Source organism: Anopheles coluzzii, chromosome X (genome assembly GCF_943734685.1).
Source record: "Anopheles coluzzii chromosome X, AcolN3, whole genome shotgun sequence".
Taxonomy (NCBI): Eukaryota; Metazoa; Arthropoda; class Insecta; order Diptera; family Culicidae; genus Anopheles; species Anopheles coluzzii.
Window position 1 is genome coordinate 1,515,052 of NC_064669.1, and position 18,566 is coordinate 1,533,617.

Below are 18,566 nucleotides of genomic sequence, written 5' to 3' on the forward strand. Positions count from 1 at the left end.
TCAGCGAGTTGTAGATTCGTTCAGGCATATAATAGACTCTTTCAGCGAGATATAGAATTGTTCGGAAGTAGGCGTAGACATATTCGGTTATACTGTAGAGCTGTCACTTTCGTACCCCTTGGACTGCAGCTTGGATCATTCTCATCAAGAGGTAAACAAACAGTTTTCGAAAAAAATAAGCTTTTTTCAACTAATTTATGTATTAAACAGCTTGGAGAATGATTATTAGCTACTTTTAGGACTTTTAAGAATGAAAAATTGAACCCTGCGGTTCAACCCTGCGGATGTGTAAACAAAACAAATGACAGCTCTACAGAATCACTGAACATGTCAACGCCTACTTCCGAACAATTCTATATCTCGCTGAAAGAGTCTATTATATGCCTGAACGAATCTGCAACTCGCTGAACATGTCTATATAATCCTCGAAAACCCTGTATCTATTTCGACGGAAATTTCATCAAATAAAACATTAAATATTCAACATCGGTGCTATTCGGAGGATAAAGCTATCAACCATAGCAATTGTCATTGCCATTATGCTTGATCTCTTACTATAAGTCTCTAACTGCCCATGATTGTCTCTAAGAGAATTTAGAGTCTTGCGTCTTGCGAATTAATTCAATTTCATTAATCTTTTTCTCAGATTTTTCTGGTGCTTTTGAAATGTAAAATTTAGGTTGTCAAAAATCTGTTCTAGTCCCTTGCAAGTTTATCATGATTCTTATATGGCCTTAAAGGCAAACATTGACGCAAACTGTCAAAATTGTGACTGTAAACAATGCTTGAAATCATTGCCAATATTCGATGACAATCCTGTTTCTGAGACACCATTTTTCTGGGGTGTCAAACTGTATTCTTGCGTGCAAACGTATGTCACAGAACCAGCTGATTGCAAGGAACATATCAACTACCGCCAACACTTGTATTGTTGAATTTAATAAACAATTTATCGCTCGATTTGAGCCCCAATTTGACCCACTTTGACAAGCCTGCCAAACAGTGATCGCTAACGGACTTACGCCCCTATCGGTCCCTGCCCAGCCCGATCGCTTACCTTTTCAGTGTGACGTTCTTGTTGCCGCCGAGCTTGTTTAGCTTCACCTTCTTGCCGCCCCCGCCGGTGGCCGACCCGGTACCACCTGCCCCTGTCGCCGAGTCGGAGTCACTGCCGAGGGACACGTCAGCCGCGGCGCCGGTACCACCACCACCACCACCACCACCACCACCACCACCACCACCACCACCACCATCACCAATGTCTGTCGTTTCCAGGGGCAACGGTGCGACGGCTGGCGGGTCCGACCCCAGCAGGTTCCCGTTCAGACTGTTCATCGTGCGGCAGTTGCCGTTGGTGCGCGCGCCACTAGCGAAGGAGGAAGCCGGCCGGCCCGATGGCTCGGTCGTGGCCGGGCCGCACCCGTTCGTTCGGCCCTGCGGGGACCACTCGGGCCGCGTGTCGCCGCTCGCGTTTCGCAGATTGTTCGCACTGACCAGCAGCCGATGGTGCTCGTCATCGTTGTCGCCACTGACGGCTAGGTAGCCATTGTAGTAGGCACCAGTGTGGCCACCGGTGGCGCCGCCACCGTTGCTGCTGCCCGGCCGCCCGTTCGACCCGACACCGTTCGTCGGCTTTAGCACGCTCGCGAGCCTGGCCGGCGGGCCGGCATGGTTGCCGTTGGTAGGTTTCCCGTGCCGCCCGTTCGGCACCACGATCAGGTTGTTAAAGTTTTTGTCACTCTTGACGGCGGCACCGCGCCGCGGCCGATCGTCGATCGCGTCCCGGTCGTCCTCGTCGTCGTCGTCCGCGCCCGCACCGGCCAGCAGGTTGGTGCTTTCGTCGCACTGATCGGCCTCCGGCTCGTCCTGCCAGCGGCCCCGGCCCGACCGCACGTCACGACCGCCACCGACCGCAGCAGCTGCTGCTCCGCCTGGGGCACCGGAGTCGCCGCCTACCAGCTTCGCATCGGACCCGCCCGAACCGCCGCTGATCAGCTGATAGCGATGGCTGGCAGCACTGCCACCGCCACTGTGTTTGATTGTAGGCTTGATGATGGAGCGCACCTGGGCGGACGATGTGCTGGCCGCAGTAGCGCCACCGGAACTGTCGCGCCCGATCGCACCACCGGCAACACTGCCTGCACCACCACCGCTGCCGCTGCCAACACCGACACCACCGGACGCGGTTGTGGTGGTTGTTGTGGTCAGGTTGAGGCTTAGATTACGCGTTGCTGCTGCAGCCGCTGCGGATGGCGATTTTTCCTCGACTGGCAGCATGTAGGAGAGCATGTTGGCAGCAGTGCAGCGAGCGAGCGCGCTCGCATGCAGTTGCAACTGCGCTCACGCGTCAGCAAAGGCAAAAAAAAACAAACGGTGCCCTATGACAGCTTGTTGGAGTTGCGGGATGGGGATAGTACACGGGACAGTAGGTCAGAAACCAGAGAGAGAGCGAGATAAACAGACAGACAGAGAGAGAGAGACAGCGTGCGAGAGAGATTGAGCCGAAGGGAGAACCAAACAACAACACACTACAGCAGCAGCAGCAGCACACCGATGTATATATAGAACGGGAGTGAGTTACCGTTCTCCCCGTGCTGCACAACAGCGGCCCTTTTTTCGCGCAAAGGCGAGTCCCCAAGCAAGGCGTCCTCTGTTAGCGTCACACACCGGATTGCCAGAATGTGATAATGACGATGGCGATGGTGATGTTGACGATGCTGGTGTGTTTGCTAGCCAACCAGGATCTCGCACCAGAACGTTACTAGATTGCACCGAGCACGAAATACTCGCAGGTAAGCACTCGGTCCGGTGGTGTAAACCGCACAGCCGAACAGTTTTCGATAACAGCGGGGAGGAGAGTGAATATGAGAGATCGTTACAGGTGGCTCTGGAATGGAATCGTGCACTGGAAAAGCACTGCTAGAGCAGCGTTTTCGTCCGCTGCCCTATATATCTTGCAGGGCAGACTATTTTCTTCGAGCACCTGTCAAAATTTGCACTCACTTACACCGACACGATTTTCCGACTCGACCATTTGCTACCCTTTCTAGCTCTCACATACACACACACACACATGTACACGCGTACTCACACTACTGCACTTGTACACAAAGACGAAGTTTTCACTGACCCGAAAAAAAAAAAACAAAAACAAAAACAATAACAACAGCTATCGGATTTTGGTGTTCTGGTCACCCTGCGGCTGCCCCGAATTGCCCACAAAGAAAACAAGCCAGGTGAGTTACTGCCCCCGGCGGTAGGGGCGATTGTTTGAGGTTGAGGTTGATAGTGACGAGTCTCGCGTCCTTTTCCAAGTTGACGCCTCCGCGACGACTATGCCACTAATGGTGGTCGCGCTGCTCGCGCTTTGCCAACACAAACATTAGCTGCTGCTCACTGTTTGTGTTTTCTTTTTTTCGGGTGCTTTTTTATCTGCCTCTTCTACTTCTTCTGCCTTTGCTCTACCTTCTTCTATACCACCCCCATTCGGCAGGCTACTAATACGAAGCAGGCGTGCGAGCTCTCCGACGACGCTGCCGGAACGCTCTCGAATCTTGGGGCCGAGCTGGGATGCGCTCCCGATTTTTTAGGATACGGCGCGCAGCGCGCATCCGCTCTCTTCCTCTCTAACTCACACGCTCGCTCTTTGTCGCTCTCGCGCACTCCGCCTGCTGTTCGTCGCTGTTTTGCTTGTAAAATCGGTAAAGTTTTGCGCCTTACGCGTCCGCGTCCGATATCGAACGGTTTTTTTTTTTTTTTTATTTTGTGTGCGAGTGCGTTCGGTGGGCAGGATGCGGCGGTAAACAACCCGCGACCGATGGCAGATGAGCCGCTGGGTACTGACGTACGTTTTGACGAATCCCCAAAACTTGTTCGACTTTAGAATTTGCACAAAATTCCCAAACACACACACACACCGAGCAGAAGCGGACACGGGGAAAGAGACACACGGCACAAATATTAACACGCAATACGCACGTACCCGCGTACCGTAGCGTTGGATAGCGCGGTTATCGTTTTGCGGTATGATGGGCCGTTGGCTTGAGCGATTTTCCAACCCGAGTGCGGTGCGCTTCCCTGCCACATTTTCCTTTTGTTTTCTTTTTTTTATGCTTATTTTTCTCTCGCTCTCTCTCTCTTACTTGGTTGTAGCACTCTTCACTTTTGCTGCATCACCACTTGGTCGCATTACCTTGTTTCGGCTACCTTTTGTACCCTTGCTAGTGCGTGATGCTTTACAGCTGAGTGCAACACGGCAACCGATGCCGAGTGAGACGAATTTGGGGGTTCAGTCGGGCGGGCAGGACTTTTTGTTGTCACAGTACCTCTTTTGCAAGTACGGACTTCCGTTGGGAGGGTAGCTGAGCTCTGTGGGACGAAATGAAACAGAAAGGAGAACATTAGTTACGATACATACAAGCTTCATCAAATATGTAGAAAATATGAACCAAATACGATCTAACCCTTTGATTTGATGACACAATCTTGTTGCTATATCATCCTGTGTTGAATAACATCAAATCTGTAAGCCCTTTAGATACTTATTGTCAGGTTATTGACAGCTGCCGGTCGTCCAAATCATCAATTTTATCGCTTCTGCTTCTGTATGAGGATTTTAAGAGTGTTTTTTTGTATTCGTCAAGCCTCCAGAAAGCTTTTTTGAACAAAAATTTTCACCCACACTGTCCAAAAGTAATATTCAAATTTGGTTATAAAAAACAAGCTATGAGACCACCTGGACCACATACACTTTGATTCTGGATTCCATTACCAGATCTCTTTAATGCACCTTGGGGTGAATGTAAACACCACCTTGTTTTGCCATTTTGTCGAGCAGGCACTCGAATCTAATTCTAGCTTTGAGGCTAGAATAATCTAGACTGAAAATTTGCAGGCTTGTTTTGTGTGTGGTTTTGTATGGAGTGTTTACATGATATCAGCCTCCAACTGTCAAACTCCATACAGAAAAAACTTACTAGAATCGTGAAGGGCCCCAATGTTCAGCTGAAAACAGCTTCGAAACGGTATGTTCTCCGCAGTCTACAGGAACAGATTTGAACTCACAAGCTGCAAGTGGTCAATATCGTCGACTTACACATTACGCTACCGGGCCGCCTACGTATTGGGGCGTTAAAACCTCAATAAAGCCCACAACGAAAAACAACAAAATATCGTAAAAGTAAAGCCCCAGAACGCTCAGAATTATTTGGGTGGCTCAATTCCTCTATAGAAATCTAACAAACAAACAAATAGCAACAAATTAAATGATGACAACTTTATCTTACAAATTATAAGAGTGCTTGAAGAGTAAATTTGAACTCATGATCCTGCAGTGATCAAGATCGTTGATCTAATCACTACGATAGCAGACCTAGATATTGGGTAGTTAAAACCTCAATGCAAAACACCAAGAATGCACTAAAAATATCATGAAAGTAAGCCTGTAGCCTCAATTAAAATTTATAGAACTGACTTCTACCACAGAACATCTGCATATTGTTGCGCTTAAATCTTAATAAAATACCAAAAACTTCATTACAAACAATGGTAACGAAACATTCATAGACACCTAGTCCACAGTTTTTCTTCTGAACAGAGACACCTACCTCACCATCATTAAATTTAGTAAACAAAACCTGACAGGCTAACGAAATCGAAACCCCCCCATGTCTTCCCCCCCCCCCCCCCCCTGTAGTAACGGACCCCCTGAAACAGCACGACAGCACCAATTGCGCATCGGAAAACGAAAAGGAAAGCAACACCAATACACATACACACACACACACACACACACACATAAAAAGTAAACCAGGATCGGCAAGGTACTTTATATTTATCGGAATAGAATAACACTAATGACCCGCACTTAAGGATGACCCCCATTTGTTTCAACCCCTCCGTGTTCGGGCGAAATGTTGGAGTACGAATGTGTTTATACGTGTTGGGTGTAGGCCGGGGGAGACATACGGTTCTTTCCTCTGCCTTCCAATGCTTTCCTTTATCCCTTACGTTGTGTGCGTTTGTGTTTGTGATACAGCGCTCTAACTAATGCACACACACACACACATATATATACATGAGCGGGAGCCTTTCCAGACGGGGACTTGCAAACTAATCAAATGCTCCTCATCCTCTCTCCAGCACAATTTCCTCAAGGACAGAGGCGAAGCCAGGCTCGCGCGTTTGGGTGTGTTTGCCTCCATATCGTCCGTGTCTGTCGAGCTGCACCCTTCGCGCCGCTGCCCACGTGCCCCAGCGTTTCTTCGCACGAAACTTTTACCATTTCGCACCCCCGCACTTGCCTCCCCTTGCACACGTGGGAGAGCGTGACGAAGCGAATCGGGATAGGGTTTTTTTTTTTGGGCTAGGCGCAGCCCCTCGCCTGTCGGGAAAAGTGAAACGGTGATTTTTGTTCTGTTTTTTTTCCGATAGGAGGAAAGATATTTTCTCCCACCCCGCCCACCGCCCAAGCGCTGGAAGTAGAACGGTGACCGGGCAGAAAATGGGGAGCAAAGGAACAGGATGAACTATTAAAAACGGAAAGCAGATATCGATTTTTGAAGCGCTCAAGCGGCGACCGTATGCGCGGTAAACAACGAAAGCCAACGAAAATAAAGTCAGGTCCCTCTTGTCCTAACAGCAACGTACACACACACACACACACACACAAGAGAAGAGAAAGAGATTTACTAATACACACGTACACACAAACATAGACACTCATATACAGAGACAGGCATACACGAGTAAACGATTGATTTCCTTTTAATACAGACTCCCCCAAGTCGGGCCTGCGGTACGGTGGGTTTGATTGAGGCAGAAGCAGCATGCCAAAGGATTCGTACACCCACACACAGGCGTGCGCATATGTACAGCATTAGGGTCACGCTTGCCATCTTCGCGACACGATTTGTAAGCGAAATTATCAACAAGCACTGATACTTGTCGTAACTATATATATAATAAATGTGCTTTTTAGTACGCTACCTGCGTCACATGCGGTTGTGTTTTGATGTAGACAATCTATCTTTACAGCAGGGTCATGCGTTAAGACTCCCTTGAACCACCCACATGGGCGACCATGTGCACAGTACCAGCGCGCGCGTGTTTACGCGGGGGAATAGAGGGAAAAAAAAACTATCGCACACACAAACTATCCGAACACGTTGGGTGTATAAATAAGTTTTGTTTTTTTTTTTATGAGCATCGGTTTCTTTTCCTTCCCCCTGCTCTGCTAATAGCACCGTAACTGTGGCTTTTACTGTGCAATAAAGCGCGTTAATTCGAAAACTAATCACCGCAGACAGACGCAGACAGTACCCGTCGCCCGTCACATCTCGGCAGGGATGGATTACGAACGGCGCAAACGGCAAACTGCAATCGGCACTTATTATTTTATGAGCTCGCCGCCGCGACACAGGACGCGCACAGTTTCCACGCATTTTCAGCAAATCATCCAACGACGACCAATGACGCATTTCTAAAATAAAAACAAGCCAAGGAAACCCCTGTTGGGTCCCCTTCCCAATGCTCCAATGTTCCTGCGCCCATGTGACACCCGTGCACGGTCGCATGCAGCAGCAGCAGCAGCAGCATAACCTACATTCGGGCACACCCTGTGCGATGTGGGGATTTTGGTTGTTTTTTTTTGCCGAATAGATTAACCATCTGCTTTGGCAAATCTTTGAGCCGCGGATGGATTTTGCTGGAAGAACGCACGGAAAGCAACGATATGAGATTTATGTGACCGCTTGTTATGGGTGGCGTGTAAAAACGCAAAACGAGAGTTGGAATTGCATATTTGCTTACATGTTGCTTCTCTGTGTGTGTGTGTGTTTGTATTTTCAGGCTTTATCTACTTTTTTTGCACAACAATACATCAAAACTGGTCTATTGTTTAGCTGGACCAGCTGGGTTTGAAGCTGTTTTTCAAGTTACCTTCTGCCACGACAATATTCGAGCCGGTCCTTCGAACCGGATTTTATGTGTCTGTCCGCCATCCGTGTTCTATTTCTTTTTTCTTCTTCTTTTTCGCCATCTATCACACATCCATGCTATCTCTTTTGCTTTCTTCACGTGCTAAATGCAACAACAACAAAACTACCACCACATTACTACCGCGCATGAAATCGTCGCAGTCACAGGTTGGCACTGATTAGATATGCCCCGTCCGGTGCGGTAGTTGCCAGTCCGTTCCTGCGGCTGGAATGGCCGTTAATGCTACGCGCCACCGTCTGTTCAATGCTAAGTAATTGAAATTCGTTCGAAATGGCTTGTAAACCGAGAGACTCGCGAGAGACATAGTGCAAAACAATACAATAAAAAGGTTCCTTTACGCCCCATAAACAGGTCAAGGGGAACACGGAGCCAAATGGGCACTTTTAATTTTTTAAATGTAAGTAACGAAAAATGCGGTTCGGTCGAATTGGTCAACGTCATTCGTGTGTATAGTACAAACATATTCGGACTATTGCATAACACTTGAACTGAGAGACTAATCCGTTCCTGTGACTCGCTCGATAAACGTGTAAGAAGATCTTTTCCTCAGAATTCGTATGAAGGGTGCGTTGATTAGTTCCACCGTTTTGTGGTACAAAAAGGCATGCATATGCATCTTGAAAAATGAAAAATGTCATCATGACACTAATAACTGGCATGATATTTGTTGGTCCCTATTACTTTGGCATTATGATTCATCATTTTTCGTGTGATTTGTTATACATCTGCTGTTCGGTTGGTTTGCAAAAACGGCCGTCCCAACTACACTATGGTACCGGTTCCAGCGGGGCACATGTTTACAGCCCAATAAAACCATGTGTGCGCGCGCGATACAGCGATGCTGGCGGCTTCGATCGAACACGATTGCATCTGCTCGATCGCGTAACGATGGTAAAAGATTGCGCCGCAGCCAGTTAATTAATAGCATCGTAAAGCTTGCCATTGTAAAGATTACATCGAAACTAGACAACTAAATAGCAATAGATAACAGGCATGACACAAGCACACACAGCGTGACCAATACAGCTGAAATGATAACGAGTGCCGACGCTGTGGTTCGATGGCTTCGATACCTGCATTGACTTTGTGAACATGACACACTATTAGTACATTTACGACAGCATGCTTAGTTGTTGGAAGCAACGCTAATTGATCGGCAAAGGCTCGACTGTCTTGACAATGCAAGTATCATTCCAACGACTTCAAGTTGATCAATCGCGTAAAACTCTGGTATCGCAATAACAAAACAACCAAACGCTTTCGTTTGATTTCGTTTGCAATTTCGTGGCGTTTCTTTTGGCGGAACAACTTATCGATTCAAACTGCGACATCAAGCGCCCGCATGTGGACGTGAGTTGCATAATAATTGCTGAAATTAACGACGAATTCAAATGTTCTTTGCGCCGTTGGAGTATTGCTTTATCTCGTCTAGTGTCAGTCACTTTCACGTAAGACGATAACAATAAGCATTGCATTAGGTGGATACCGAACAAACAAACAAAAAACAAACAACCCATCATGGTTCATGCTATTGCACTGCCGCTCCTAAGCATTAGCTAATGGGCATAGCGAAAACTAAGCCAGCGCTTTCTAGCAGCCGTTTTCCAACCAAGACTAACTCGTGCGAAAACGTGCCCAACTCCGCAAGAGTGGCAGCAGTAGCAGCATGAAGTCATCCTCAACTCCAAACTCTACCCCGCACACACAGAAATGCGTTCACATCCTTTACTGTTCGATCCACCGCTGACAGGGAAGGGGTTCAGCTGTCAAGCGCATGTGGAGCAGCAAAGCGATGGGCGGGTGTTTTGAAGGGAAAATGAAAGGAATTCTTCTCACCTAACCGAACCGAAACAACACAACCAGTGGGTGAAGCAGCGAGGGAATAATAACCTAACAACCAGAAACAAATGCAGGCAGCATGTGAAATGTGCCCGGAAATGGTGTGGATTGGCATACCACACCCAACCCTTCCACCCACCTGCCCCCCCCCTCCCCCTCTTCCCCAGGAGTTCATTCGAACGCCTAGCTCGGCAACTGTTTGGCAACCATTTTCCAGCACACGCTTTCCTGTCGCGACCACATGTTCAGGTTTGTACACTGAACGTTTCCTGAACGCACGGGAAAAAATCAGGAGCAAATGGGGCGACTGTGCCTGTGTATATGTGTTATTCTTATTGTTTGTGCCACTGTTATCGTTATGCCCGGCACGGAAATTGACAGCGACGAAAGAACATCACAAAACGGTCTCTAGCACGACCAGGGTCGGCTTTCTCCACTCCATCCCCAAAAACCTCGGCTCGTACGTTGGCGTGAAGTGAATGTGTTTCTTTTATTTTTTTTTTACGTTACCAAAACCTTGCAACACTCGGTAGTTGGGCAAGGTGCAGCGCAGCGCAGATTGCACAAGCAGGCAGGATAACTGGACCGTGACTGATAGTGCGCAATGGCGAATGGCCGAAGTGTCTTCGCACCGCTCTTTGCCGGTTGGCAAGCGTTACGCAACCGGTAATGGAGTTGCCGGGAAACGATATACTTGTGTGTGTGTGTGTTTTTTTAAGAAGTGTTTTTTTATGTAATTGTTGGTTGAAGGTTTTATGTTAACATGCACACACGGAAAAGAGGGCATCAGGTTCACGAAGCGTAACAAATAAAAAAAATTACGTGTTTACTCAATCATTTCATGCTAAAACCTTGAAACATAGAAGATAGGTTTAATCAGAAGACTGTGGAGTTGCGAGATCCACCTAACATTTTGACTCTTGAGAATTACATAACGGAACTTAGAGACTAATGAACATCTGATGAACATCTTAATGAACATCTTATCATATATCTAATATCTAATAATTATAAAGAGATACATCCCACTATAAAATTAAAATACGCAACTTGTGGATAACTGAGTGGTTCCAGGATCTCCTCAATATCGAATGCTTACATCTTTTAAGAATACAATTCCACTAATCCGAATTCCACGAACTTAATGCTTAGTTTCAATATCTTATTTGTATTCTTTGATATAGAATACATTAACACATAATATGGCCTGGAACATATAATATGGATACAGGCCTTTCTTTGTAGTGGAGAGAACGGAGTGGTATCGAGATCTCATACATATCAGATTCTGCTATCTATTCCAAATTCCATTCTACTATAGACTAACAATATAGAACTCAGGGATAGCTGAGTAAAGCTTGGTGAAGACTGAATAGTTTCAGCATCTACTTAATATCCCATATCTAATGATTAATATCTATTCAAAACTCCATTCCATCAGATGATTAAAATACATCCATATTTTGTTCCACCAAAGAATTACAATACAGATCTTGGGAATGACTGAGTAGTTTCGATATCTGCTGAACATCATATATCTGGATTGATATGTCCGAATTGCTTCCGAAGTGAAAAGAGCTAGATGTTAGTTTATTTAAAGTCAAATAAGGAATGAATGTACGATGTCAGTAGAACTGCATCTATTAGTGTAACAATGGTTGCTTAGGAGACGCTATGGCTTATGGCAACGTTAATATCTAATATCTATTCCGAATTCCATTCGACCATACTTCAAGAATGCCCAATTTCTCACAGTGCCCCAAGAGCTGGCAAGAAGTGCTCTTTGAAGCACTGCCTAAGCAGGCAACCACTAACATCAACCACGAGCAGGCAATCCGGAGAAAGCAATCAACTCGCTCACTCCCACCAGCAAGAACCAAATATCAAGATCATTACCCCCGTCCACTGTGCTGTGTTAGACGCACCCCCTAAAGTGTGCGTCCCGGAAAAGGTCTATATCCTCAACTATTCCCGACCCCTTTCAGAATAACTAGCAAAAGAGAGAGAGAGAGAGCGCTGGAGAGCTGGTGCGAAGACAGGCCGTCTAGATGGTAATTCTTTTATTTGGATTTTTATTACATTTTCATCGGCAATTGAGCGTTGGGTGAGCTGCCGCGTGCTTCAGCGCCCTAAGCCCTAAGGCGGCGTAGCGCAGGAGCGATCGCCTTTTAAGCGGAGTTTCGTTCGTTTCTTAACGCTCCCGTTCATGACCCCGACAGCCCGATAAGCAAACGACCGGACGGCTTTCCGTGGGCGAATGGTTTCCAAACCGAACGTGGAAACCCACGCAGCCGTGGTACGATCGCTTTTGGCTGCAGCAATCGCGCACTATCGGCCATAAATATCAATTTGGAGCGGTAATTCCCAAACGCGTCTAAGCGCGTGACGATACAAAAACCGAGAGACGAGAAACCCGTAAACCCCGTAAATCGGAAGCAACGCTCTTACTTACCAATTTGCCGCCCAATTCCCCGACCCGAACTCCGGATTAACTCCACCTTTTGGGTACTCCAAGCCTATCCCCCCCCCCCCCACCTTCTCGGTCCCGGGCGAAGTGGTAGAATTTTTCGGCATCGGATTTCTCAATTACGCGCCAAAGAAACTTTCGGCCCCAAATTATGAACCGTAGCTTGACGATCAAGGAATTTCACGCAGCCCTAGCGCGCGGGGTTCATTCATGCTCCATTTGGCTCCATTCCATTCGCTCAGTGCTCGCTTCCGGAGGCCCCCGAGCTGGGAGGACCCAGCGCTGTGATGCACAACAACAGCAGTAGCAGCAAAAAAGCGGGACAGGCAAAAGGGTACTGGCGACCGAGAGCGGTAGCAGCGCGGTAGCAAATAATGCGTACTTAATCGATAGGCATAACTGCTGCTGCGCACGGTTAACTGTACACGGTGCTTAAGCCACCACATCCAAGACACTTCCGAGGCAGTGCGTTGTCTGTGCAAACGGGCGTAACGGGAGACGCTAGTCTAGGCCCTAGAGCTCTAAACCGACCACTTCCGGGTAGCTGGAGGGGGCGCATTAATCAGACTAGAGACGTATGCTTCACCAAAGTTGGAGTTGGCGCTATCCAAAACAACAACACAGTTCAAACAATAGACGGAAGAGTGTTGGTCTATTGCGTTGGTGTATCCCTGCCCATTCTTGATGTGTTCGGACCCAGTTGTTGGAGGTTCCAATAGATTTTATTCGACCACCGACCGAAAACATTGGAAGTGTCCTTACCAAATCCGATCACGCTCTCCAAGGTGTCCAGACTGGGGGGGGGGGGGGGGCTCACGACCGCTGCTGCGCAATTTCACAGGCAGAACCTGTTTTTGATGTGCCATTGTTGAAAATGCTATTAGCACCATACACGGAAATGCATAACCGGGATCCGGGGACCGTGGCCCTCGGACAGCGGATGAAACAGGAAGCCCCCAGCGCTGTTGTAGGGTTTCGTCACGGCTATTACGGACATACCAAAACATACACCAACATACGCAGGGAAGGTATTTCTGTTGTGCTGCCGCCGTTAAAGTATCCGCCACAAACTGGGTTAGAAAACAGCTTTCGAATGTTTCTTCTTGCCGCGAATTGCCCGAACATGTGTTGGGGGGGGGGGGGGGGGGTGAGATGAGGTCACAGGATTGCGGAAGCCACACAAAACGGAGAACAAGTGTGTTGTTTGTGGACGTTCTAAAATAAAAACCGAAACTACTCAGGCGGCCACACGGGGCTCGTTACACGCACACACACACACAAACGTTGTTTTGTTCATATTTTCTTCTTTGTTTTTATGGGTTTCTACACGCCCAAGACAACACGTACAGAATGTCTGATTATTGGAAATGTGAAACCAATCCCCCGGGAGAGTAGGGAGGGACCGACTTTTTTTAACACCAACCAAGTCCACCAACTACAAAGTGGAATGTGTCGGTTCCGTCCTCGAGTTCCCACCTCCAAAGGCACCCACGAGTGCGCAAAGATGTGTAGCGGCGTTGAAGAAATCCCCAAAAAACTGTAGGTTCTAATGTAAATCTGTTTAGTATCGTGGGGAGATTTGGGAGGAGGACCACTCCGGAACACAACAAATACTTCCAGATTAGAGCCAAGTAGGTAGAAGTCCTAATGCAGTCTTTCTCCAATGGACAAGGTGACGCGTGTACTCCGCAAAAGACGTGAGCGATAGTCACGTGGCGTGAGCGTGATCTTGATCAGCGGCTAGTGGCCATGAATATCTTTAACGCATTACTAAGAAATGAGTTGGAGGTGCACATTTTCGAAAGTTCTTGTTGTTGTCGGTAGGATTGTAGAGGATTTAGACCGTTCGAACCTCTCCAGCCCCTTAATTCTTGACATGTCGCACCGATGACTTGCATCAAACTGATTGATGACACCGTTTGTATGACAGGAACAGGTCATCTTAACAGAGCATGATGGATATGATCAAGCACTTCAAAATGATGTATATTGTTCAACGACACCAAAAGGTGTCACCTTGCCAAAAAACAGACCCGACCCACATCGCCTCCAAAACTCGCTTGCGCATGAATTCGATGCGTCGTGCAACATAGGAATCATTGGCAAGTGGCGGCTCTTGCGGTTGCAAAATCATCCATCAAGGAAGCTCCAGATGTTTGCATCTTTGCAGAAGCTCGCTTAGGCGCTCTAGAGAGGTGGCATTTTTTGTGTTACTTTATTTTTTTACGACATATTCTTTAATTAACATACCAAATTTGCTGTACGCGTACGCCGCGTACGTTTCGCGGGCCGTGGCCGCAGCGCCGACGAAGGCCTGTTACGGCTTGATTCGATGGTTGATTGTTGCTGCTTGGTGTTGCCCGTACGGTCGGATGTTGCTAGGCGATGCAAATGTTGACTCGATGATTGGAGAAAATGGCGAAAACGGCCCGCCCGCCGCACGGTCTAGCGCTGGCTAACTCGATGAGCTGAGGCACCTACACACAAGCGGATCCGGTAGCAGATGGAGAAAAAAAAGGGAAACGAAAGAGAGAGAGAGAGAGAGAGAGGTGGTGCGGGTTAGAAATGGGTACAAAAGTGTGTCAACGAGCGTTATAATTAGGTTCAATTCGGCAACGCGCGCGCAACACGCACTCGTACGCGTAAGGGGAAACACACCCGCGGGATGTGCGGAAGCGTATTGGGATATGATCGCTCGCGTCCGATGACTTTTGTCTATTGTCCCGAGGAAATTGGTAAGAGCTTTGAAATGATCCATCCCCCTTTCCTCCCATCGACACCAGGTTCCCGTTCGTGTTGCGCCATTTTTTGAGCGAACCAACTGCACATCCATCATATGGTAACGTTAGCCGTGCAGTTCACACACAAAATAACGTCTAGGCTGGCGGGCGAGTTCGATCGTTCATTCGTTCGTTCGTTCGGGCGGGCATGGCGAGTTGATATCCAAGAAAAACTTGTTACGACTTGGAATCATATTACAGTGGTTAGAGCGCAACAAACGGCACATTGGTGTAGATTCAATCAAGACACCGATTCGTACACCACAAAGACATTCAGAGGTCACTTCATTAAGGTTATAGATATATTTTTAAACAACTGCTATTGAAAATATGGACTAGTTTTTCTCCTATGAAGAGCAAACCGTCATGTTCGGAGGAGATATAAGAACTGAAAGATCCAGTAATAGACTTCCATAGGGTTCAATAGATCCTGAGACGTTGGAATCAAGTAAAACATCACTCAAAAACTCAAGAAATCAGAATGCTGACATGGCAATTGTGAAAGGAAATGAAAGTAAACATTTGTTCAGTAGTTCTGTCTAGAGGAGAAGCGTGTGATGTAGGCTCATGGATGTTTTGGACCTCTTTCATCTTTCTTTCGTCTTTTAAACACTTTATATAAGCTAATTGTCTAAACTGGGGTTTAGCTTTCATTCATTATTTAGCGCCAAGATTTAGAACCTAAAAATGTTTCTATCCAGAAGTCTATTGGAGCCTCTTCTTTGCGAGATTTTGTGTGAATAAAGCCGCTGAAAAAACCTTTTGATGGAAGTTGATTGAGTGAGGAAGTGAGTTTATCGTTTTTTTCTTAATGTTTTGATAAACAAGTTTTGGATGCAAAACCTGCTGATTGAGAGAATACATAGAAGCTCCACTTTTTAATTTGAAGGCAAAATTCAAATAAAATACCCCAGTTAAAATAAATTCCATGCAGAATTGATGCCATTTAAAGGGGCCTTTCACAACAAATTGCTTTAAAAAGCATCTAGCAAAATTAAAAAGACACACACACCGCAATAATAAACACCCTTCCAGAAGTACATTTGCCACTGACAACGTCCTCTTCCCCGTTAGCTGCAGTAAGGAATGTTAAAAAGCTTGCCACATCCTGCCAGACACTCTGACGCAAGCAGGATACAGGGAGGAACGCACACACCAAACCAATAATCGGCAGCACGTAATCATTGTGAGTACGGCGTAATAGTACGCAAATGCGGAGCCGTCTTTAGCGAGAGCCGTCTTCTCATTTGTTTACGCTCATATCCTTACGCTTCCTTGGTGCTGCCGGAGCAGAGACAGCAGTCGGAAGGAATCCCGTTTTCCCCCGTCTGCGTTCGAAATTTCCTCGGGAATACTTTCTCTCGCTTCCTCGCCTGTTTCCTCTTTCCACCGTGCCCAGAACGTGGTACTACTCCACAATCGTGGACACACACACACACACACAGAGCAAATTCCGGCGTCGCGTACACGGCGTGAAACGCGCGCACCGACCTCCTTTACTAATCCCTTTTCTTTGGTAAATGAAAATATTACGCTAACCAACAAAAAAAAAAGGAAAACCCAGAAAAACACCCCATTTTCCATATCCTGCCTCCCACACCCGACAAAGTTGATTTTGCACACATACTGCACAGCCAAGCCTTTCCACCCCCATCCAAAAAGGATAATGAACGATATAATTCGCTGTTACCGAGAAAAAAAAATCAAATCCACCTTGATTTGTATGATAATTTCGATAATTCCTTTCCTTTATCCTACGCAACTCAGGTTTTTTTTGCAAATTTTGCTGGTGCGTATGTGTGTTTTCTTTAGCGGTGAGCCGCGCTGGTTCTTTGCTGCAATTTCGGGTAGATTTTACGCGATTTCTTACCGTGTGTGTACTGGGGGGAGTACCAGAAAAACGCCACAAAAAAAACAACAACACAATCCGGCAAACAATCACCAACCACAAAGATAGCAATGGAAAGAAAACCGCGCGCACACACACACACACCACACTCTTTCGCACACGATTGCAGACAGATTTTCCCTCAGCGCCAACTGTTTGCCAACTGTTCACGCACGCACGGTCCGGCACGCACCCACAAGCAGGAGAACGGTTTTTTCACTGTTTACGCCTGCCGAGTTTTCCTGCCTCCCGAACGCGCGTGTCCGAACGAACCCGAAAGGCTAGCTCGCCTGCAGTGCCCTACCAACCTAGCGCGAAACTGTAGTCATCGCAGACCGCTGACAGTTGTTTGGCGGTGCGCTTTTGGGTTCGTTTTTGGGGCGTGTACGGAACGGAGATCCACTGCGTAGCTCCAGGAAAAGGTTAGAGCGGCAATTCAATAACAAAACGTGGTAAGAAGTCAATAAACATTCGCTAGTTTAAAAAAAATCCATTAGCAGAGTGACCGTTTATCTACACTATCCAATCTTTCTCGAAATTCTATGGAGTTTGGTGTGCGATGAGTTCGATGGATCAGTTTTGCAACACTTGATTGAATGGAGTTTAAAAGTTCAAAAATGTGTTAGCTATTGTACGTACAAGGTTGTACCATTTACCGTCATGAAACGATAACATGAAGAACAAATATCATCTATAAATATGAACAAATCCCCAAGGTGTCTATTTGATACTACGAAGAGGACGATTCACGACCGATTTAAGTTCCCTTAATGATATTTAAGCTTCCTCGCAATCAAAAACTAACATACATTATTGCGGTCATACAATCTGAAAATACATTCGATACATCACCAATGTTAGTTATTAGTGGTGTGTGATGACCGCTTAACTGGATCGTCCCTCTCTAGCCAGGACCGACTATCTGGATGTGTCGTACTAATACGTCTCAGAGGCCTCAACAGGTCAACAATAACTAATGCGCTTCAAAAGCCCGAATAGGTCAGCATGACCGCGTCAATAACATGCCCGTCATGAGTTCAAGCCTAGAATGGACCGTCCCCATGTAGCAAGGATTTTTGACTATCCGGCTCTCTAGCTGCGGGGTAATGAATTGAGTCTCGAAAACCTGTATAGGCCGACATGTCCAGGTAGGACGTTACGCCAAATAGAAAAGAAGAAGAATACCCTCCAAAAACACTTGCTTTTCCAGACATAAAGTGGATCATACTGGCAATTTTCAGAAGAAAAAAACGTATAAAAAGAAAACTTGGAAATATGCTACGATTGCGGCGCAAAAGATTATTAACGCTCTCTCATGAAGCCTCCTCTACACAAAGCAAAACATCACGATGACACAATTGACAGCTGCCGAAACGCATAACAAAAACGCTTGCCGCAACGCTTCACTGTCATAATATGCCTCGTATGAAGAAATTATTTAAATAAAGAAAAAACTACAAATGATGATTTGGCGAACAAGCTCAACTATAAAATGTGAGAAACAAAGGATGCTCTTGTGCTAAAGAAACTGTTTGTATAATAAAAAAAAACCTATTTGAACTATTTGAAATTATCGTTTTCTACCGATATTCCT

The 18,566-nt window shown here is 46.6% G+C and overlaps 1 protein-coding gene across 2 annotated transcripts in view; it reads right to left on the reverse strand.

Annotated features, from left to right (window-relative positions):
* Positions 1-17,230, reverse strand: part of LOC120954775 (WAG22 antigen) — a 67,098-nt gene extending 49,868 nt beyond the window's left edge. Inside the window, exons 1-3 of one of the 2 annotated variants that reach the window (XM_040375011.2) lie at positions 16,955-17,219; positions 14,555-14,781; positions 1,058-4,368 (exon numbers count right to left, since the gene is read on the reverse strand). In XM_040375011.2, the coding sequence (XP_040230945.2) occupies positions 1,058-2,289 (1,232 nt within the window). In that variant the 5' untranslated portion in view covers positions 2,290-4,368; positions 14,555-14,781; positions 16,955-17,219. Of the gene's footprint in view, positions 1-1,057; positions 4,369-14,554; positions 14,782-16,954 lie in introns of both variants that reach the window. The other variant, XM_040375020.2, reaches the window with a different exon arrangement.
* Positions 17,231-18,566: the final 1,336 nt, after the last annotated feature.